Source organism: Amblyraja radiata, chromosome 2 (assembly GCF_010909765.2).
Source record: "Amblyraja radiata isolate CabotCenter1 chromosome 2, sAmbRad1.1.pri, whole genome shotgun sequence".
NCBI classification, from domain to species: domain Eukaryota; kingdom Metazoa; phylum Chordata; class Chondrichthyes; order Rajiformes; family Rajidae; genus Amblyraja; species Amblyraja radiata.
In genome coordinates this window covers 31,485,620-31,509,995 of record NC_045957.1, presented here as the reverse complement: position 1 = coordinate 31,509,995, position 24,376 = coordinate 31,485,620, and the positions used below count along the sequence as shown (strand labels likewise).

The 24,376-nt window shown below is 39.6% G+C and overlaps 1 protein-coding gene across 2 annotated transcripts in view; it reads right to left on the bottom strand.

The window, feature by feature from the left end:
* rnf32 (ring finger protein 32) overlaps positions 1-13,559 on the bottom strand; it is a 28,926-nt gene extending 15,367 nt beyond the window's left edge. The window contains exons 1-2 of one of the 2 annotated variants that reach the window (XM_033044358.1): positions 13,419-13,559; positions 2,096-2,351 (exon numbers count right to left, since the gene is read on the bottom strand). In XM_033044358.1, coding sequence (XP_032900249.1) covers positions 2,096-2,351; positions 13,419-13,424 — 262 coding nt within the window. In that variant the 5' untranslated portion in view covers positions 13,425-13,559. The remainder of the gene's footprint in view (positions 1-2,095; positions 2,352-13,418) is intronic. The other variant, XM_033044365.1, reaches the window with a different exon arrangement.
* Positions 13,560-24,376: the final 10,817 nt, after the last annotated feature.

The following is a 24,376-nucleotide window of genomic DNA, read 5'->3' as shown; positions in this document are numbered from 1 at the left end:
TCAGCTTCTGAAGCTGTCAACGCCGACAACGGGGACGGATTTTATGTAGGGGACAGGTAAAAGAAAGTAGTTTATTTTTATGTATAAAAGTGTTTCTTAAGATGCATTTAATTCACATTTTAAGTTGCGAAATGGTGATTTTTTCCCCCGTACGAACCGGCAGTGTTTTTGCTGCCGATACGGGTTTAAATCACCGCAACCGCAACGTTCCAATTGATCGCGTTCCAGAAAAACCCACTCGCAAGCTGATTTAAATGGCCATTAATTTACAGGTATTAAAAATTCCTTCCATTTGGCCTATAAACCCATGACAATGAGATTTAAAATTTATGTTATATTGTGAATTCTTGTGTGACTGTTATTTGGACACTTAGGCTATTTAAAAATGTTAATCTATTCTTAAGAAATGGATAGATGTTTAGATCTAGTAATTGAATTTTGTAATTAGCTACAATTAGGTAACTAACTAATTATAATGCTTTAATTTCAAGTCGTCTAAGTAAGATTGTTTCATATTTGTTTCAGAATGCTTCAATCTATAATAACTGAAAATTTATTTCAGTTCTCTTAATTTTTAAGAAAGTTATGGGCTTTTGACTGTTCTCGATCACAGCTTTTGTGTTAAGTCAATGGAAAAGCAATAGGGAACAAGATGCTAATTTCTGAGTATGAAAATGGCCATAACTTTTTTAATACTGAAGATATGAAAGTGAATTAGGTGTCAAATTAAACTTATTTTTATGCTTTATCTGATGGGATAAATTACAGACTTGATTTTTTAAATCTCAACATTTTGTAACATTGCTAGTAGGAGGTTGAAAAAAGAACCCCCCCCCCCGCATAAAACAAATCAGAGAACATTAACACAAACTTTTAAAACACACTAAAAATAACAAAAAAGTCAAAAAGACAGACAGACCGTTGATGAGGCTGCCATTGCGGACGGCACCACCTGGTGGAATACTAGTTGTGATTGATTTTTCTCAGAAGATATTATGAGTATGCAAGAACGAAGAATGCAACTTCGTAAAAGACTAGCAGTTTCGATGGAAATCTTCAAGACCTGGACTACCAGTGACATTATATTCAGACAATGGGTCTTAGTTCATTTCTCAGAAGTTTACTGACTACATGAAGAACAATGGTGTGTACCATCGCAAAGCTACATCTAACTGGCCGCAAGCTAATGGAGAAGTGGAACGTCAGAACCAATCCCTGGAGAAGAGGATGTAGAGGAATGGCGGAAGAATAACATAAGGTTTTTATGTTCAGTGTCCTCGAAGCATGTTTATTACATTTGGATCCAGGGGAGATTAGACACCTGGGGAATGCAAAAGTGAAAATGTGCAAACTCTACACAGGCAGCTTCAAAGTCAGGACTGAACCCAGGGTAGCGCATCTAGCTGCATGACAGTGTAGTCCTGACACCATGCTCCATAAGTCATGGTGGAATGAAGGACAGAGAGAAATTCTGACATAATTAAGAACAATTTCGTTTTCTGATCATTTGTTTAGCAGAGGGCATAGAATCTCGACCTGGATTTTACATGGATGGGAAAGCATTACTACATAGATAGTTTAGAGTAATATGGGCCAAACAGACAAATGGGACTAGATCAAATAGACATCTTCGTCTGCATGGACAAATTGGGCTGAAGGGCATGTTTCATTGCTGTATCAACTGTCATAAAATGCACCTAGCACACATCCCCTAATGAAAGTTGTTTTTTTAATTCAATAGTACCTGAGCCAATGAGTTTGCTTCAAAGTGGCACATCTTAAATTGGGTGTCAAAAATTATTCTATTGTTAATCAATAATTTACACTCGTGTACCTTCCTACTATATCGAGTAGGCTTGAATACTTGATTATGTTCCAATTTATAGCCTGATAATTTTAAATTAAATTATTAAACTGTTTTTCATAAATTGGAAGGCAGAAGTAAACACATTATTAATTAGATTTGTTATAAACACCCTTATATTTTCATCTCAACTCAATTTCTTAAAGTATATGCTGTATATTCTACCGTAAAAATGTCATTACAATTGCAAGGTAAATAGAAAGAGAAATAAGAAACATTAAGTGTAGTTACCTAAAGTAAGGCTCAAAGGTTTTGGATCCAGAACGTACTCTTTTTCCTCTTTTTGCTTTATTTTCTTTTTTTCATTTCTTTTTCTTCCTGTATCCACGACAGGCTTTGCGGCGTTTCTGTAACAATTCATTTTAGTCGGGGCGTTTGTTGTAGAAGTATGAGACAATGAAAGATTTTGGAGCTGCAGATTCCTCATAATGTGATCTTGCAAAGCCACAGCAACAAGCACTGTGGTGTCTGGTTTTGTGGAAATATGCTAGAGGGTACAATGGAAATGAGAATGCAAGAACAACTAATTATTTTTTATTTGAGAAGCCCTCTTAACTGAGTAACTCATGTCCAACAAATTGTTATCCACTTATTTTAGGATATACACTTAATGTTCCATGACTTGCTCTCCTTCCTCCCCTTTTCAAATTTTATCGTTTATTTTAAGAGAACTCATTAAAAATAGGATTGTGTCTGTCCTTGCTGAATTCCAGAAAGCCCAACTACATTGATGGGCAGAGGTGCTGATTGAGAAATGAAAGTGTTTATGTGCTAAATTACAACACATAAACACTTTCCTTCCTCAATCAGTTTCCGATTTAGGAGTCCTTTGTGCAGTCTGCCTCTATATTCAGCTGAAGGTATCACAATCAGCAGTGTCAAGCACCAAAATGTTATGTTACTATAAAACACACATATACACAAATACATATTTTCCCTACTTGATTGAGATCTTGGAAGAATAATTAATGGCAACCTTGTAGAAGTCTACTGAAGTTGAAAGCAGGAAACACTGGAAGGTGGAGCAGGCCAGTGATCTTCACAAATGTTTTCAATTTCCAGCCACTTGTGTACAATTTGTGTGTCAGGAGTCAGCACGACTCTGGCATTATAATTGTCCCTTGAGTTTAGGGAACTTAAAATTAATAATACATAAAATATTAAGTTTACATTGGCTTTTATCTTCTCAATCGAATTAAAACGGTACAACACCAAAATAAATCACGTGAGGAAAGAATACTGCTGATGAACATCTTTGAGAATCTAGAATCCATTAAATAGAAAGTCCATTGAGCTGCATTTCAAAATCAGAATACAATGTGCAAACCACTTGGCATACTTAGTACATGTTGTAGAGGTCAAATACCCACTAGATATTTAATTAGAAAATACTTGCAAAAAACAAGAATTCACCACGCTGGGTGAATAATTCTACATTTAAAAAGTGACCCAAAACAAAATAAGCCATAGTTTTGGAACACAAAAAGTACATTTAAAGCACGATTCAAAATCTAGCTAGCAATCTGTTCTTTACAGGAATAAAAGATTAATATCAATAATCAGATATTTTAAAAAAAAAGAATCTTAGAATTAGTTGCTCAAGAAAGAAATTTATAATTGACAAATAAAATAACAAACTTTTAAAAATAAATAGGTAAATAATTTGCAGTTGAATTTCTGTTGACACCATAAGAAACCATTGTCCTAAACAGTAATGGATACTAATGAACAAAATTTTGATTTTATATTTATTATATTATTATTTTATGCATTCAATTTATGAGGTTGGGGCATTGCTGCCAAGGCCAGTGTTTATGGCCCTTGAGAGATGGTGCTGAGCAACCTTCTTGAATTGCTGCATTCCTTCTTGTCAAGAGTCTTCTAAGGTCCAGGATTTAGACCCAGAGGGGGACTGGCAAAATAATTTCAAGTCAGGGTGGTATGTAACTTGGAGGGGTGTCTGTGGATGCCCTTGGCAAGGTAGCTACAATCCATTTTGAAAATGATCCACGTGGTAGCTCTGCCGCAACAGTGATTTCTGGGCACTGGAATAGAGACATCCAATTCAAATAACAATAAAAACATGAGGCAATTAAAGTGGTCCAATTCAGCCGATTTACCCTGTCATGCAAAGTAGATAGATTTCTATACTTTTTTCCACTGTCCAATGTGCTGGGGTCATCATTGAATGGTGAGTAGGGCCTGATTCCACACTGTATGATTCTATGACTAGTTTTTGACATTTCTACCCTGGAAATTGCCAGACTATCTACCCTATCCATGCCTTCTACTCATTTATAAATCTATCAGGTCTCCTCTCAGCTTTTGACAAGTCTGTTTATCCAAACTCTTCTTACAGCTAATATCCTCTCATCTAGGCAGCATCCTGGTAAATGTCTTCTACACCCTCTCCATAGCATCCACACCCATTTTCCACATTGGTGACCAAAACTGCACACAATACTCCAAATGTAGCCTACCAACGTTTTATTAAGCTGCAATGTGACTGTCATGAATAAATCAAATAGGATATTCAAAAGAAAAGACAAAGTTCTGAAGTAACTCAGTTTTGGGTTGGAACTTTTCTTCAGACTGATTCTGGTGAGGATGAGGAAAGCTGAATGAGAGGAGGGACAGAAGAACCTTCTTTCTCAAATGAATAGTGAAAATGTTCTACAACAGAGAATGTATAAGGCAAATAGACAGACAAGACAAAGAGAAACATAAAACAGGCAAGAGGAAATTAGACAGGTACATGGATAAGAAAGGTTTAGAGGGATATGGGCCAAATGTGGGCAGGTGGGACTAACGTAGATGGGGGTATGTTTGACAGCATAGGCAAGTTGTGCCGAAGAGCTGAGAAATCTAAAGGGGATGATTACTTTGATGAATGCACTATAGGCCCCCAAATAGACAACGGAAATTTGAAGGACAAATAAGGCAGGAGTTTGCAGATAGCTGCAAGACTAATAGGGTTATCAAAATAGTGGATTTTAACTTTCCCAATGTAGACAGGGATTGCTATGGTACCAGGGGGTTAAATCGGCTTGAATTTGTCAAGTGGGTTCAGGAAGGTTTCCTCGGGCAATATGGAGTGGATCCTACAAAGGAGATAGCAAAGCTTGACCAACTCTGCGGGCATTGGGCAGGGTGAGCCTTATGGGACCAGTGATCACAGTTCTATTCGCTCTAAACTGTAAGAGATAAGAACATATCAGACAATAGATAAGACATGGTTAAGAACAGGACCTATCAATAGACAATAGGTACAGTAGTAGGCCATTCAACCCCTCGAGCCAGCAGCGCCATTCAAAGTGATCATGGCTTAACATAGAAACATAGAAAATAGGTGCAGGAGGAGGCCATTCGGCCCTTCAAGCCAGCACCCCCATTCATTGTGATCATGGCTGATCGTCCCCAATATAGAAACATAGAACATAGAACCACAAGTTAAAATTCTAAATTGGGACCAAACAACTTTGATTATATTAAATAGGAACTTACAAAAGTTGATTGCAGTAAGTTGTTGCGAGCAAAGAGACATCTGGAAAATGGTATGATTTTAAACGTTATAGTGAGAGTTTAAGCAATGCATGTTCCTATTAGAGGCAAGGGCAAAGCAAGTAGATATAATCCTGGAAAATGAGAGAAATTGAGGCTAATGACAGAATGGAAGAGGTATGGGTCAGGTAAATTACAACTTTATAGCTAGATTAAGGGAAAAAATGTAATTGGAGAGAGAATGCGGCCCCTCAGAAACTAAACTGTGTGGAGTCGCAGGAGATGCACAAGGTCCTGAATGAATATTTCTCCTCTGTTTTTACTGTAGAGAAGGACATGGAGACTAGGGAACTTAGGAACGTTATTGGCAATGTCTTGAGGACAATACATGTTACAGATGAGGAGGTGCTGAATGTCCTAAGATGTATGAAGGTAGATAAATCTCCCAGACCTGTTCAGATATGTCCAAGGCTAGATAAGAAATTGTACGGATCCTGAATGAAATACTAGAAGGCATATGTTTAAGGTGAGAGCACAAGTATTTATTAGCAACCTGAGGGGTATCTTTTTCACACAGAGAGGTGGGTATATGGAATGAGCTGCCAGATGAAATACTTTGAGCAGGTACAATAACAACATTTAAAACATTTGGACAGGTAGGTGGATAGAAAAGGTTGGGAGGGATATGGAGCAAACATGGGTATATTGGACTAGCTTAGGAAGAGACTACAGATGCTGGCTTACACCGAAGATAGACACAACATGCTGGTGTAATTCAGTGGGACAGATGGCATCTCTGGATAGAAGGAATGGGTGACATTTTGACCCGAAACGTCACCCATCCCTTCTCTCCAGAGATGCTGTCTGTCCCGCTGAATAACTTAAGCATTTTGTGTCTATCTTTAGTCAAGAGTCAAGAGTGTTTTATTGTTATATGTCGCAGATAGAACAATGAAATCCGTACTTGCTGCAGCACAACAGAATATGCATAGTATGATATGACAAACGAGAGAGAAAAGAAAAGTTTAGTGTGTATATATACACATACTCACAACATACTCATATATATATATTTATATTATATGTATATTTATATTATGTGTATACATACATACTCAAAAAAACAAGTGCAACAATAATAATAATAGTCTATTGTAGTTCAGAGCCTATATGAGATTGTAGTGTTTAATAGCCTGATGGCTGTAGGGAAGAAGCTGTTCCTGAACCTGGATGTTAGTTTTCAGGCTCCTGTACCTTCTTCCCGATGGCAGTGGTGAAATGAGTGTGTGGCCATGATGCTCTGGGTATCTGATGATGCTGGCTGCCTTTTTGAGGCAGCGACTCCAATAAATCCCTCCGATGGTGGGAAGGTCAGAGCCGTTGATGGACTGGGCAGTGTTCACAAATTTTTACAGTCTTTTCCGCTCCCGGACGTTCAAGTTGCCAAACCAGACAATGATGCAACCAGTCAATATGCTCTCTACTGTGCACCTGTAGAAGTTCAAGAGAATCTGCTTTGACTGTGGAACAAGCATAGGTGGGCATTTTGGAGACATGGATAGGTTGTGCCCGAAGGGCCTCTTTCCGTGTTGTATGACTCTATGATTCCTCGCTGAACTATATGAATTATCGTTAGACATGGGTGAGGTGCCGGTAAACAAGGGTGGCTAATGGTCTGCCTCTATTTAAGGAGGAGCGCAAAGAAAAAAATCCTTGGAACAATAGGCCAGTAAGTCTAACATCTGTGGTAGGAAAGTTACTGGAATGGATTGTTAGGGATAAGATATACATGGATCTGGAAAGACAGGGTTGATTAGGGATAGTAAGCATGGTTTTGTATGTGGGCGATCATAGCTCATGAATTTGATTGAGGAAGTAACCAAGAAAGTTGATGAGGTTAGGGCTATATACTTAGTCTATATAGATTTTAGGAAGGTCTTTGATAAGGTTTTGTATGGTAGGCTGCTCCAGAAGGTTAGATCTCCTGGGATCCCGGGAATACTAGCTAACTGATACAGAATTGGGTTCATCGTAGGAAGCAGAGGCTAGTGAGGAAAGTTGTTTTCACGAATGGAGGCCTGTGTCTAGTGCTGTGCCTCAGGGATCGATGCTGGGTCCTATTTTTGACATGTATGTTAAAGATTTGGATGATAATATACATGGCATGATTAGTACATTTACAGAATATACTAAAATAAGAGGCATTGTAAACTGTAAATATGCTTATCACGAATTACAGATCTTGACCAGCTGGGAATGGTTAATGGAGTTTAATTCTGATAAGTTTGAGGTGTTGAATTTCGGATGCCAATTCAGGGCAGGACCTGCACAGTGAATAGTTTGTGCCTGGGAAGTGTTATAAAGGAAAGTGATCTAGGATTACAAGTACTCCTGGTCTGAAGAATGGTCTCGACCCGAAACGTCACCCATTCCTTCTATCCAGAGTTGCTGCCTGTCCCACTGAGTTACTCCAGAATTTTGTGTCTATCATCAGTACAAGTACATAGTTTGCTGAAAGTGGCATCGCAGGTAGATAGGGTGGAGAAGAATTTTAGTACGCTGACCTTCCTTAATCAGGGAACTGAGTATAGATGTTGTTACCAATGTACAATAAGTTGGTGTGAATGCACTTGGAGAATTATGTTCAGTTTTGGTGACCTGCTATTGGAAGGATACTCTATAAGGATGTCTGAAGAAGGGTCTCGATCCGAAACGTCACCCATCCCTTCTCTCCAGAGATGCTGCCTGTCCAGCTGAGTTACTCCAACATTTTGTGTCTATCATGGGAAGGATGTTGTTAAGCTGGAAAGAGTGCAGAGGAGATTTATAAAGATGTTGCTCGGACTGAGAGCCTGAGCTATAAGGAGACATTGGGCAGGCTAGTACTTTATTCATTGGAACAGATAGGATGAGTTTTATTCCTGGGCTAGATGAATTTAGAATGAGAGGGCATAGGTTTAAAGTGAGAGGGAAAAGATTTAATAAGAACCTGAATTTAGTTTAGTTTAGAGATACAGCGAGGAATCAGGCCCTTCGGCCCACCGAATCCTCGCTGACCAGCGAACCCCGCACACTAACACTATCCTACACACACTACGGACAATTTACAATTATACCAATCCAATTATTCTAGAAATCTGTACGTCTTTGGAGTGTGGGAGGAAACCGAAGATCTCGGAGAAAACCCACGCGGTTACGGGCAGAACGTACAAACTTTGTACAGACAGCACCCGTGGTCGGGATCGAACCCGAGTCTCCGGCGCTGTAAGGCAGCAACTCTACCGCTGCGCCACCGTGTTGCTGAGGGTCAACTTTTTCACACATGGTGGGTATATGGAACAAACTGCTAAATGAAATGGATGAGGCAGGTATAATAATAACATTTAAAAGATATTTGGACAGGTACAGAGGGATGTGGGCCAAAAATGGGCAAATGGGACTAGCTTTGGTGGGGCATCTTCTTTGGCATGAACCAGTTGGGCCGAAGGATCGGTTTCTGTGCTGTACGACTTTCCTAGCTGGTCTCAATCACATTTCTATTGACGGTCCTTGCTGCAAGCAACTTAGATGTCACTTTTCCTATGTTATAACAAAGGCCACATTTCAAAAATACTTACCGGTAATCGGCTCACGTACTAGATAACCCAAGGTCATCTAGATGCTATATAAATGCAACATTTTCTTTCTTCTTGGTAATTTACCTGGGATACCTTACCAGCTACACGAGGCATCATATTTAACTCGCGAGATAACTCCTGGGGACTTCTTGCTGATTGAAAGTTATAACGTGTAATTGAGAAGGGATTGTTATAAACAACCAGTTCCACAAACCAGTTTTATGTGATCAAATAATGAGGATAACCTCCAGACTTGTTAAGTGGGTCTCTCTGTCTCTTTGGACGGAGTCACGCTTTGGGCTGGAAGCAATCTTGTCTCACTCTTTAAAAAATAAAACGCGTCCTTTTCGCATTCCAATGAATTTGTATTTAATTTTATTTTGAAAGAACTCTTGAAGTTTGCATCTTATGCAAACTTATTAGAAATTCCTGTGCTCTGAAATGATTGTGTAAGATGCACATGCAACAAAACCAGCTACCTAGGTCTGACATTGGATTTGAGCAAGACCGTTAGTATGAGGGAGTCTGATCAGTCCCTGGGTTGGTAGAAGGGCCATCGGCAAGGATTGGGGCTTATGGTGAGGGGCTAAGGAGTGTTGAAAGATTGGGGGATTTGAGAATGAGAATGAGGATAAGAGGGTGTTTTGAAAAATGTGGGGCTATGGTGACAGCATTCATCAACTAAGTGGTGGGAATGGAGTGGAAATTGTGGCCACCATCTATGCTTCAAGAGGATTGAAATGGTCTTGATGATTAAAGAATTGGTAGGATCAAAGGATTCTCAGCGGATCTGTAGAATGAGAGGATCAGAGGGATTTGGAGAAGGAGATTCAGGTGAGGGGAGAATGTGTTTCAATTTTACTAGCGATGTTTTAAAGCAAACACTCTTTTCTCTCAGGAAAGATATGATTGATTATGGAATAAAGTTGCATCACTGTGCAATGGTGAGTCAAACATAACATAAGCACTTAGGTACATTTCCGGAGCAACAAAAAACAAATAGGAAATAAGGAAATATGATAGGAAATAAAAAACAAGGAACTGCAGATGTTGGTTTGCAAAAGTCTATGTAGACAACGTCTGCCACAACTCCCTCATTAATCTTGATCATCTCTTCATATAGCGGAGTATAAAATCATGAGGGGAATAGATAGGGAGAATGTACAAAGTATTTTTTCCATGGCAGGGAAATCAAGAACTAGTCACTGTGTCACCGTATTGGGTAATGAGAGAAATTAAAATGAAGATGTGATGTCTTCATGCGGAAACACAAAATATCTCCCTGAAATACTGGACAACAATAGTTTGACAGTGAATGAGATCTAGTTAACAGGACTGAAAAGTGATGAATCCCAGAGTGGCACCATGGCGCAGCTGTTCGAGCTGCTGTCTCACAGCGTCAGAGATCCAGGTCTTATCCTGACCTTGGGTGCTGCCTGTGTGGAGTTTCCACGTTATTCCTGTGACCATGTGGGTTTCCTCCGGGTGCTCCAGTTTCCTCCCACATCCCAAATACATGTGGATATGTAGGTTATTTTGCCTCTGTAAAATTGGCATAGTGGAAAGGGAGTGCATGAAAAGGTGGGGTTACATAAAACTATCTGCCTCAGAGGGCGGCGGAGGCAGGTTCTCTGGATGCTTTCAAGAGAGAGCTGGATTGGGCTCTTAAAAATAGTGGAGTCAGGGGATATGGGGAGAAGGCAGGAACGGGGTACTGATTGTGGATGATCAGCCATGATCACATTGAATGGCGGTGCTGGCTCGAAGGGCCAAATGGCCAGCTCCTGCGCCTATTGTCTATTGTCTATAATGTGAATGGGTGATCAGTTGTCGGCATGGACTTGGTGGGATAGATGGCCTGTTTCCATGCTGTATTTCTAAACTAAACCCTTGGATCTAATGATCTGCAACCTAGGGTTTTGTCGACAGTTGTTATTGAGATAATCAATACTGTTTGTCCAAAAACTCCATAGATTATAGAATGTTTCCTGCAGAATTAAAGGTATTAAATGCAGTCTCACTACACAAAGAAGGGAGAGAGAAAATGGGGAACCTTAGGCCAGTAGGCCTGACATTTGTAGTAGAGAAAATGCTAAGCTATGTTATTAAGGAAACGTTAACGATTTACGTAGAAAATAACAACAGGTGTGAACATACTTTAATGAACGGGAATTCAGATTTGATCAATCTAATTGAGATTTTTGAAGATGTAACTGTTTAGACAAGGTCGAATTACCATATTTGAACTTTCAGAAGGCTTCATGCAAAAAAAGTTATACAAAGTTAAAAGGCACAGTGTTGGGCTGATATACTGGACTAAGAACAGTTTAACAGAAAATATAGAGTAGGAATAAAGAGGCCATTTTCTGATTTGGAGGCTGTGGCTAGTGGTGAGATATTGAAGGGGATTGGTCTTCAAAGGGAACTGGAAGTCCTTGCACATGAATCATTGAAATTTAATATGTAGGTACAGTAGGCAATTAGAAAGGCACACTGTATGCTGGCCTTTACTGCAAGAAGATTTACGTACAAGAGTGGAGGCCTTTCACTCCAATTATTTACAGCCCTGGTGGGAATGACTCGGGAACATTTTGTACCCAAGAAAATAAATATTGCATTAGAGGAAGTGCAACCAAGATTCACCAGATTGATTCCTTGACTTGTAGGTTTATATTACGAAGAGCGATTAAACAGACTGAACCTGAGCGATTAAACAGACTGAAGTCAAATTCAGAAAAATGAGTGATAACTTATTGAAATATACAATTTAGTTTTACAAATCTTGTCAGGTTTGATAGAGAGATGGTGATTATCCTCCTTGGGTAATTTGAACCAGGAATCACAGACCCAAAACATCACCTATTGTTTTTTTCCAGAGATGTTGCCTGACCCGCTGAGTTACTCTAGCCTTTTGTCTGTCTTAGGTATTGGCATGAAGTAGGCTAATGACAGTGCTGACTAGACTGGTAATGGCATAAACTAGACTGGTGAAATTAGAGACTAGACAGGTATTGATACGAAATAGGCTGGCGATATTAGTGACTAGACTGGTAAAGGCATGACCTAGGCTGGTGAAAGTGGTGACTAGACTGATAAGGGCATGAACTGGACTGGTGATTAAAGGGCCTGTCCCACTTGCGTGTCCTTGGCACGCAAATTACGCAACCTCGTAATCGCGTTGAGCCGCGATGGTTCCGCGAAGGACGGGCGCGATTACATGCGTACGCACAGCCGTCTGGAGCATGTGACGTCATTTGAAGATGGACACAAAATACAGGAGTAATTCACCGTGACCGGCAGCATCTCTGGAGCGAAGCAATAGGAGACGTTTCGTGTCGAGACTCTTCTTCAGTCTGAAAAGGGTCTTGACCCGAAATGTCACCCATTGCTTCTCTCCAGAGATGCTGCCGGTCCCGCTAACCAATTTGTGTCTATCTTCAATTTTCTTGGCCCTGCTCTGGGAGTAGAAGTGGGGGCGGATCCGGGCCGCAACGGCCGTGAGTCCCAGGCCGAGCGGTGATTGTTTGCCTGCTTCTGCTGCTGTTGAAGGTGAGACGTTGCGTCGCGCCAGGGAGTTGGGCCTGTCCCACTTTGGCCGTCAGTTCCGCAACAGGCCGTAGGCGCGCGAAGATTTCGTTCACTACAAAAATTTCGGAGCCCCGCTCGATTTCGCACACAACTACATACCTCTCCGCGCTTCTAAGTGGGACCGGCCCTGCGCGGCCATACGATGCCCGTACGTCTCAACGCGACCACGAGATTGCGTAATTATGCGTGCCAAGGACACGTAAGTGGGACAGGCCCTTAAGGGATTGGACACGCTAGAGGCAGGCAGGAAACATATTCCCGATGTTGGGGAGTCCAGAAACAGGGGCCACAGTTTAAGAATAAGGTTAGGCCATTTAGAACGGAGAAGAGGAACAACTTTTTCACCCAGAGTTGTGAATCTGTGGGATTCTCTGCCTCAGGGCAGTGGAGGCCAATTCTCTGGATGCTTTCAAGAGAGTTAGATAGAGCTCTTAAAGATAGCAGAGTCAGGGGATATAGGGAGAAGGCAGGAACGGGGTGCTGATTTTGGATGATCAGCCATGATCACAGTGAATGGCGGTCAGTGCTGGTCCAAGGGGCCGAATGGCCAACTCCTGCACCTATTGTCTATTGACTAGACTGGTAATGGCATCAACTAGGCTGGTGAATGGTGTCAATTTGAAGACCCTTAACGCCACCCATTCCTTCTCTCCAGAGATGCTGCCTGACCCGCTGAGTTACTGCAGCTTTTTGTGTCTGTCTATGGTGGGCTGGGGTGAGGTTGCGGGGAGAGGGCGGCTCCGAGCTCCCGGGCCTGGGCTGCCGCAGAGACCGTGGCCTGGGTAGGAAGCGCCGAGTCTGCCTCCAACACACTTATTCACATTAAACACGTCCACAATCTCACACACCTTCATGACCGCAAGCACGGGAAGCGAAGGACAGCCAACACTCGGCCAATTTAATTCTAACTTTAACTTCAGGCCGGCGCGGGGGAAGCGAGCGAGCGAGCGAGCGACCAGGCCGCAGGGCAGAGGCGGCGGCGGTTGCCCAGCAACGGGCCCTCACTTCAAACACAGGCTGCTTGACAATAATAATAATAATAAAGACATCGCCGTGCATTGTGTGATCAACTTATTAACATTTGTTCCTAATTTGGGGGAATTTTTTTTTTTTCAATATCCATTCAAACCCCGCTTTTTAAATCAGATTAATAGGAGCCTGCGCAGTTGCAGTGTCGTGGTTGCAATGAATTAAATCCTGTTTTGTTTTGTAATGAAACGACCTGCGTTTATTTCTACATTATATGAATTCTGACTTCAAGCTCCAGCGCGTCGTTATCAGGTAACTCGCAGCACTTATCTCCGCTGACTCAAATGTTTTGGTGAGTGTGTGTGTATTTGTTCTTGGACAAAGTTTGAGCATTAAAGCGCTGGGTATCTCTTGCTCAGTTGGATAGAATGTTTAAGAGATATTTCGGACTCGCATAAATTCAAATACAGAACACAAATCAGCGATCGACTGAGGCTTTGCTTTTAACCACCTCAGCAATAGGTTGCTCAGATTATCAACAAGTACACAAAACACCTCAGCAATAGGGAGCTGGGATGAACAATTTAAGTACTTGAACTACCTCGTCAATACGGTGTTTAGATTAACTGCTAAAGTACTTGAACCACCTCAGAAATACAGTGCTCAGATTCACAACTCAAGTATTTGAAGCACCTCGGCAATAGGGAGCTCAGATTAACAATGTTGGTACCAGAACCACTTTAACAACAGCTCGTTTAGATTAATAACTCAAGTACTTGAACCACCTCAGAAATACTCGAAACACCTAAGCAACAGAGTATTTAGATGAACAAAAGTACTTGAACCACCTCAGCAATTTGGAGTTTAGACTAACAATTTTAGTACTAGAACCACCTCATCAACAGGATGCTTAGATTAATAACTCAAGTACTTGAACCACCTCAGAAATACAGCACTCAGATGAACAATTTAACTACTTGAACCATCTCAGCAGCACGGTTATTACATTAACTAATCAAGTATTCCCCATGTTAAACAAAGTCAAGCACAGGCGTCCTCACTGAGAGGACATACTTGTTTCGAGTGACCTCCGATGATAACTTGAGCGGTGTCAGCAATAGGGTGCTCAGATTAACTCAAGTGAAACCAATTTGCTTTTCTGTTTAAGAAGGAACTGCAGATGCTGGAAAATCGAAGGTAGACAAAAATGCTGGAGAAACTCAGCGGATGCAGCAGCATCTATGGAGCGGAGGAAATAGGCAACGTTTCGGGCCAAAACCCTTCTTCAGTCTGAAGAAGGGATTCGTCCCGAAACGTTGCTTATTTCCTTCACAACCAATGCATAAATTCACTACAACCCCATTTCCCACCTGTAACGGTGGCGCAGTGTAAGAGTTGCTGCCTTCCAGCGAATGCAGGGACTGAGACCTGGGTTTGATTCCGACTACGGGGTGCTGTCTGTATGAAGTTTGTACGTTCTCCCCGTGCCCTGCGTGGGTTTTCTCCGAGATCTTCGGTTTCCTCCGACACTCCAAAGACGCACAGGTTTGTAGGTTAATTGGCTTGGTAAATATAAAAATTGTCCTAAATGTGTGTAGGATAGTGTTAATGTTCGGGGATCGCTGGTCGGCACGGACCCGATGGACCGAAGGGCCTGTTTCCGCATTGTATCTGTAAACTAAACTAAACTCACATGGTTTCCCATTCCTGTGCTCCCCTAAAATGCAACAATAAAAGATTTGCTCAATTTTACCAGAATCTATACACATCTAAAACGTTAATAGACAATAATAAAATTTCAGAATTTCTAGATAACTGTAACCTACCACAATTAGAACTGAGGGAACAAGAGGAACTGGGAGCACAAATTACTTCTAAGGAGATAGAAGACACAATAAAAACACTAAAGAATGGAAAAACACCAGGACCAGACGGATTCAGTAATGAATTTTATAAATCTTTTTATGACATAGTTACTCCACGATTACAGAAAATGTATACATATGCTTTTAAAGAGCAAAGCTTACCTGAAACGCTAGCAGAATCAACGATCATATTAATACTTAAAAAAGATAAAAATATAGAAGAACCAAGTTCATATAGAGCTATCGCTTTGTTAAATACGGATCAAAAAATAATAGCGAAAACACTAGCCAGTAGACTAAGCAGGTATGTTAGTAGACTAATAAATGAGGATCAAACAGGATTTATACCTAAGAGACATTCATTCAATAACTTGAGACGTTTGCTTAACATAATGCACTCACATAAATCTCACGACCAAGAGTTAGCTATCATTTCACTGGACGCAGAAAAAGCGTTTGATCAAGTAGAATGGGATTATATGATTAAAGTATTGCAAAAATTCCAATTGGGAGAGAACTTCATTGCATGGATAAAACTATTATATAACAAACCTACGGCTAGAATACTAACTAATAATATATTATCCTCGAAATTTGAACTATCAAGGGGCAATAGACAAGGTTGTTCATTATCTCCGCTGTTATTTGCTTTGGTAATTGAACCCCTTGCTGAAAAAATAAGAACACACCTGGATATTTACGGTTATAATACAAAATATTCAAATAACAAAATATCCCTATATGCCGATGATGTACTACTGTACATCACAAAACCACAAATTAGTATACCGAATATATTAAATTTAATTGCGGACTTTGGATCCTCTTCAGGATATAGAATAAATTGGAACAAAAGTGAAATTATGTCGATAAAACCAAAAGACTCAACACACCTCAGGAAATTCCCCTTTAAAATAGCTACAGAAAAATTCAAATATTTGGGAATTGAAATTACTAGAAATTACCAGGATATGTTTAAAGCCAATTATAATCCCTTACTTAAGAAATTAAATAATTTGATTAAATTCTGGAAAACACTTCCGATGTCCTTAATAGGCAGAATAAACGCTATAAAAATGATTTTCTTACCACAAATTCTATACCTATTTCAATCAATACCTATATATCTCCCAAAAAAGTTTTTCAAAAAATTGGACTCAGACATTACAAATTTCATATGGGATTATAAACCCCATAGAATACAAAGAACACACCTTAATAAACGAAAAGAGTGGGGGGGTCTAGCGCTCCCTAACTTTATGTATTATAATTGGGCAGTAAATATTAAAAATATGATTCACCTGCTGGACAATTCTGCCCAGCAGGCGGACTGGATTGTAATGGAAAAAGGGGACTGCTCCCCGAGTAATATAGGAGCGATTATCCTCTCACCAATAAATCTGAATAATAAAAATTATAATAAAAACCCAATTATACATAGCACAATTAGAACATGGAAACAAATAAAACAGAATCTAAAATTAAGAAACCTATCTCTCTCAATACCAATAGCCAATAATCCATCGTTTAAACCATCAATCATAGACAAATCATTTATACAATGGGAAAGAATGGGAATCAAAACGCTCGAAGATCTGTATGAAGTGGGAAAATTACTATCATTTCAACAACTACAACTGAAATATAATTTGAAAAATAACCAATATTTTAAATATCTTCAAATTTGTGATTATTTAAAAAATACACAAAAGACTATCATAATATGCCTTCCGACTTACTGGATGAAGCAATGAAGACAAAGGCGGAATCAGCTAATTTAATATCGTACTTATATAATATCATTTTAAACATAGAAATACCCACAACAGATGGAATTAGAAGAGACTGGGAACAAGAATTAGCTATAAAAATTTCAAAAGAGAGCTGGGATAATCATTTACTACAGGTGCATAAATGCTCGATCAATGTACGACATACGCTTATCCAATTCAAAACATTACATAGACTATATTATTCAAAAACTAAATTAAATAAAATCTTTCCTAATGTTTCACCAATCTGTGATAAATGTCTGTGTCAAGAAGCTACCATAGCGCATTCTTTTGTTTTTTGTACAAAAATCCAAAAATTCTGGCATGGAATATTTGATATTTTTTCAAAATTAATTAAAATAAAACTGGTACCAAAACCAGAATGGATCATTTTTGGGATATCGGAAGGTATCCCTGAATTAAACGTGTATCAGAAGAATTTACTCAATTACGGGCTAATAATGGGAAAAAAGCTCATACTTAAATTCTGGAAAAATGCGCCCACACCAACAATAAAAATGTGGACATCAAATATGTTTGAAACATTACATCTGGAAGAGATGAGATTCCTCTTAGCAGGTAAAGCAAACCAATTCCAAAAGACGTGGTCTACGTTTATGGACCTATTACAAGCATGAGGTGCAATAGTAATTTTAAAAATAAATAAATAAATAAATGGTATCAGGACCTGGCAATGGGAGGTAAAACAACAAAAACAGACTTGGTTGGTAGTCTTTCTGCGGAGTTTAGTGTTATAATAGAGCGATTGTCCTTACTTTCTTTTTCTTTCTTTTCTAGGTTCTACTTTCTTACTTTACTTCCTTCTCTAACTTCTTTTCTAAGGGGCTTTCTTTTCCCAACACTCTCTTGCACTTCACGACTCTTGCGCACCTTCTTTACTTTCCTTACTTCTATCTTTTTCTTAAAGCTTAAAAAAAAAATGAAGCGGTACAAAAAATGTATTAAGATATATGTGTTGTGTGTTATTGTAATTTACCGTACTTCTAATAAAAATAATTAAAAAAAATAAAAATAAAATGCAACTGAGCACTAATTTGCCACACAAGAAAAAACTGACGAACAAAGGGAACATCATTTACTATGGTAGTTACAATTGTGCATTGGATTTGGTTCATTGCTCTATAACATGAAGTCAGTTGCAACAATTTCTATTTTGGTTATTTCTTAAGGCTCTTCATCTTAATATTATTTTTGCTCAGAAGGACATAGTGTTGGGGTAACTCAGTGGGCGAGGCAGCATCCCTGGAGAATATGGATAGGTGACTTTTCAGGTCAAGACCCTTCTCAAGAAAGATCATAACCCAAAACCTCGCCTATCCATGTTCACCAGGGATGCTGCCTGACCAGCTGAGTTACTCCAGCACTATGTGTCCCTTTATGTATTAACCAACATCTGCATTTCTTTGTTTCTCTGTTATTTTTGCTACACCATTGAGGTGACAGATTGAGATGCCTGTGGTAACATCTCTAACAGAACTTTGGAGACCTTGAATATGTCCCACATTGCAGTGCAATCCTCTTTTAATGCATCTAGCCCAATCTGCACTGGATTCATGCCATTCAGCAATTCTGTGAGCAACGGAAGCCATGTAGATACTGGGCTCTTCCCCAAAACTCACAGAATCTAAAATCTATAATCTGCATTGGTATTATCTGCTATGCATGATTATAATGACTATAAACACGGCTCAATCTCCACCTTAGACCTTACTTCTGGATCTTTGCAGTGGCATAGCTGTGGTCCTGAAACTGATGAATTGGCTGTTTCCCTGAACTGTGTGCAGAGAAGAATTTTGAATATTCCCATTGCTTCGATAATGCTAAATCACTGTCCAAATAATCCATGAAGTTTTTGCTGCTTTAAATGGAACTATCTTTCATTTGGAACATCTCATTGTGTCTAAGTCTGAGCAGCATAATAGCTTTCTTAACAGGTTTGTTCCTCAATATGCTGGTGGATTCTACAAATGTTTCTGCAATAAAGGCTGTCTGTATCCCACTGTCATCATAATGATTGTTTTACTTGCTGACATTTAGTGAAATAAATGCATGTTCATTTGATGCTGGCTGATACCAATGTATCAGTTCTCCAAATCCCAAATATTTGTAATATGCTCTTAATATTCTGCTTATGTCATGAGGCCATTTTTATTGCGGCCAATTGCGAACTTGCACTACAAACCCACTACTGGCAACAGCATGCAGTTTCTCAGCAACCCCAGACTCTATATATAGCGATTGGACACGCTAGATGCAGGAAACATGTCCCCAATGTTGGGGGAGTTCAGAACCAGGGGCCACAGTTTAAGAATAAGGGGTAGGCCATTTAGAACGGAGATGAGGAAAAACGTTTTCACACAGAGAGTTGTGAATTTGTGGAAATCTCCGCCTCAGAAGGCAGTGGAGGCCGATTCACTGGATGCATTCAAAATAGTTAGATAGAGCTTTTAGGGCGAGCAGAATCACGAGATATGGTGAGAAGGCATGAACGGGGTACTGATTGTTGATGATCAGCCATGATCACATTGAATGGTGGTGCTGGCTCGAAGGGCTGAATGGCCTACTCCTGCACCTATTGTCTAAGTATCTATATGTATATCGTATCATCTTTCCTTTGTCTTGTAAGCTGATAGGTTTGTCATGCAATATATGATAGAAAGATTTTGAGATCTCAAGCACGTATTCTAGCATGACCCTGATTTAACTATTATGGCAATCTGGTTCTTCTAGTGTTGATGATGGGCTGTTGGGATTATGTGATATTAGTTATGGTAAGGTGAGATGGCAGTGCTTTTTCTTGCTAAACAATTGTCTTTACTTGGCACTGGTCACCTCAGGTTTATGTTATTCATACACATTCCTGTTTTTGCAAACTTGAGCTGTATTTATCTGCTCCTGAGAAGATCTTCCGTTCAACTACTCTACTTAGATTTGACTAGTTTATTGTCATATATATCAGGGTGCCATAAAATTCTTTGTTTACATGTATATATACAGCAATGATAAATATTACAATTAATACAATGATAAGTAAAAACTCGCAGAATGATGCAAGATTGCGGTGCAAAAGGCTATTACAGTACAAGAACAGAATAACCAAATGAGATAGAGGTAGGAGTAATCGTGGGTCACCTCTGGAAAGGGGATGTGAAAGAAATGATCGGTTCAGGAATTTCCCAGAAAATAGAAGAAAGAAAAGGGCACAGCCAGGTTGACAGGCATTCTTGGCAACATTTCCAGCCTTCCTGATGCAATGCACTGTGAAGATGAACTGGATGGAAGGTGACAAGGCTGTGATGGCTGGGCTGTGCTCATCACACTCGGCAGCTTCAGATAATCAAGAGTGCAACAGTTGCCATACCAAGCTGAGATACATCCTCTCAGAATACTTTCCACAGTGCATCCGTAGATATTTCAGAGAATATTCATGGACATGCTGACTCATCTCAGATGCCTAAGAAAGTAAATACATAGATGGGCTCTTTGTGATCACCACATCATTGTCAAGGGACCTGGTTAGGTTACTGGTGATATGGAGGTCAAGGAACTTGAAGCTGTTGACTATCTTTACAGCAGCTTCATTGATGAGGATAGGGTTGTGTTCACCCCCTTGCTTGCTTATATCAATAACCAATTATTTTGCCTTGCTGGTGTAAAGGCCTAGGTTGTTGACCTGACTCCATGAAATGCAATTCTTGATTGCTTTCCTGGTCTTTGGTTCATTCATGTTGCAGATCTGGTCAACAGCAGTGGTATTATATTTATTTTCTGTACCCTGAAGGGGTTATGTGCATTTTATGAGTACAGAGAGAAAATTGGTCAGAAGTGATTACATTACACGATGTGCCTCACGATGACAACTTAGAAGCCACTTTGACAGCATCTTTGCAAATATCCATGGATATAATTGTCTTGCCTTTATGTAACTAAGGTTGTGTGGGTAGCTACTAATGGGAGAAGACAATTACAAAGCCTAGGTGTTGTACACCTGTACATCTATGGCCTCAGAGCTCATCCATATGGGAGAAATAGTAATTTGACAGCAGCTGCCAAACATCACATTTACCTGTACCAACGGGAATATCCTGAGGCAATACAAAAGGTTAGTACATGTAAAATTAGTGAGAAGCATGGAACTGAAACCAGAGGATCAACTGTAAGTGATGTTTATAGTTGAAAGGGAAGTGACTGGCAGTTGAACAAAGTGGTCAGGCTTCAAAGAGAAAGTACTATCCCAAATATGAGCATTTAGATCCAGCATTGTGTACGTGATTCAATAATCTCGGAGTTACAATGAGGGGGTCAACCTTGACATGTTCATTACCAAAGCAAAAATGTTTGATGATGATTTGTGCAATAATGATTGACTTTGTAGGCTCATGTGCAGTTTTAAGTAATAGTAATTCGTTGGCTTTGCAGTGATAAAAGGAGATGGAACTGAGGGTAAACTTGACAGATGCACAAAGCAATGAAATACAAATTTTCACTAATTCTGCAGTCAAAGGTTTTTTTTCTACTCAGGTTTTTGTTCACAACCTCAACATGATGTGATCTTTATAGAATGTGAAAATCTGTATCCTTAACATTTGTTTCTTCTACGTTATAGAAGTTCTGTGAGCAATATTGAAGCATTGTGGCATAAATATATGTATGAAATCAGTAAGAAAATGTGAGTTTATTTTGTCTATATGCAACTGTCTATCTTTCTTTCATTTCAAATATAGCACAGCAGTGACCATTTTTGTGTTATCTCATGCCATTCTGGAAATTTTACTGGACATGAGGTGACCTTGCATTATGACGCATCAGGTCGCATGGCTTAACTTAATTACCCAGTGTAGCACTCCAATTGCAGAAATTGGACCATTTTGTTCAGGTAATGCTCATTGGGCATCCCTGGGAAAACATGAGCCTCCTAACACAGCATTGGACTGGGACATCGACCAGGTAAATTAATAACCAGCCAGGTTCAAGTGGAGCTTCTTCCCGACACCCATCGTTCTTGTACACTCCACAACACCAACCTCAACTATGAATTTCTATGGACTGTCTTTGGTTGCATTAATAAGGTTGGGATTTTTTTGCACTTGTATTGTGGTTATTAATTATTATTCTTTTTTGTTAGTTACATATTATCTATGTCTATTGCGTTTACAGCCTGTTATGCTGCTGCAAGAAAGAATGTCATTGTTTCTTTGTTGGTATATATGAAAATTAAAGATTCTTGACTTCTCTTGAATTACTTGCCAACATCGTTTAGGAAAGCCCTCAGCCCACACTCTGTGCACTGTGATGAGCATCTTATTACCCTTTCCAATCTTGTTCTTGATGCAAAATAACCCAGATTTCACACTCTGTTTGTTTTTCCATTCCCCAAATCCACCCAGCATTGATTCTATCCCCGGTTCTTTCCCCTGACTCTATTAATTCTGTTCTATTTTGCTCTGTGGTTTCTTCCGCAATATGCTTTCCCCCTAAATCATTGGGGCACGCTGAGATAGAAGTATGAGAGCCGCATTTTCGGTGCCATTCGGGGATGCCTGAAGGATTTCTTGTGAATAGTACAATAATGAAAATAACTTTAGATTGCATGAAATTTCATTATTCCTGCAAGTTTATGATCTAGCTTTAGCCACTCTTAAGGCTTTCATTGTTCTAGTTCCATGGGTTGATGGTGCATTCATATTGCTGAATATCCAAATATATCCAAAGTTAAAAAAAAAATTAAACTACAATTAAAACACAAAGTGCTTGTATTTGACATCTAACCTTTCCCACACTGATCTACTTCTTCTTCTTGCATATGGTGTGCACAGTCTAAAGTTGTAGGTCAACTTGGTCTATTTGATCTTTTTGTTTGTGCACGTCGTGTTGATTGCATTAGTCGAAACAGCATGGACCACGTGAAGGTTGCAATCTCCCACCCCCCCCACACTGATGAAAGTCATTGAACTCAAACATTAATTACGTTTTGCCTCATGTAGTACGTGTTTGAGCACATACTGTTTTAAATTTTAAGTTTCCATTATACGAGTTCTCTTTTTGGTGTATCATAAATTAACCTGATTTACAACACTTCCTGATCCAAATCTCTGTGCTTTGCAGTTCTTCGTTCGTATCTTTGACACCATGCAAAGAAAACAATTAGTGAGAGAAAGGCAGGGGTGCCTAAAATTAGAGGACTCAGTTTTCAGGTGAGATGGGGAAAATTTAAAGAAGTTCTGAGGGGTAAGGTTTTCACACAGGGGGTGGTGAATATCTAGAAAGAGGAGGTGGTGGATGAATATATTTGCAACATTTCAAAGGCGTTTGGACTGGTACGTGGATAGGAAAGGCATTGAAAGATTTGAGCATAATGCAAGTAAATAGTACGTATAGATGGGCATCATGGATGAGGTGGGCTGAAGGGGTGTGTTTCTGTGCACTATGATTCCTCACTCTGCCTACATATCGCTCACATATTGAAAGGACAAAGAACTGATGATACAAAGAATATGCCTTGATAGGCAGAAGAATTAACTCAGTGTTTGCGACCTTGGAAGAACAACTTTGTCGCGTTGTTAAATGACCTTTTTGACAAAGGACCCTTTTATATAAATATGTGAATACTTTATGAAAACTTTGTGATGAGGATGCAAAGATGCTTCAAATGGATATGGAATAAAGCTATATAAATGAGCAATAAAATGTCAGGTGCAATGTGGGGAAAAAAAGTGGAATGTCAAATAAAAATGCTTAGTATTTTGTTTAAATGTTGAGATCTCAGAATAAGTTGATGACCTAAAGGACTTTGGAGTCCTTGGGAGAACATAGAACAGTGCAGCCCAGAATGTCTGGCCGAACATGATGCCAGGTTAAACTAATCTCCTTTGCCTGCTCATGATTCTTCCATTCCTTACATATCCATATGCCCATCAAAAAAATCTCTTAAATTCTAATATTGTATCTTCCTCCACCCACCACCCTGTGGTTAAAAAAAAAATTGCTTGCACATCGCTTTTGAACTCCAATCTAATAATCCCTAATCCAGGTAGAATTCTGGTAAACCGTTGCTGCACCTTCTCCAAAGGCTCCCCAACCTTCCTCTAAAGCAGTTACCAGAACTGCACACGATGCTCCAAATCCATGCACTCAAGTCACTGAGATCTAAAATACCATTCCAGCAAGCAGTTAAGAAGG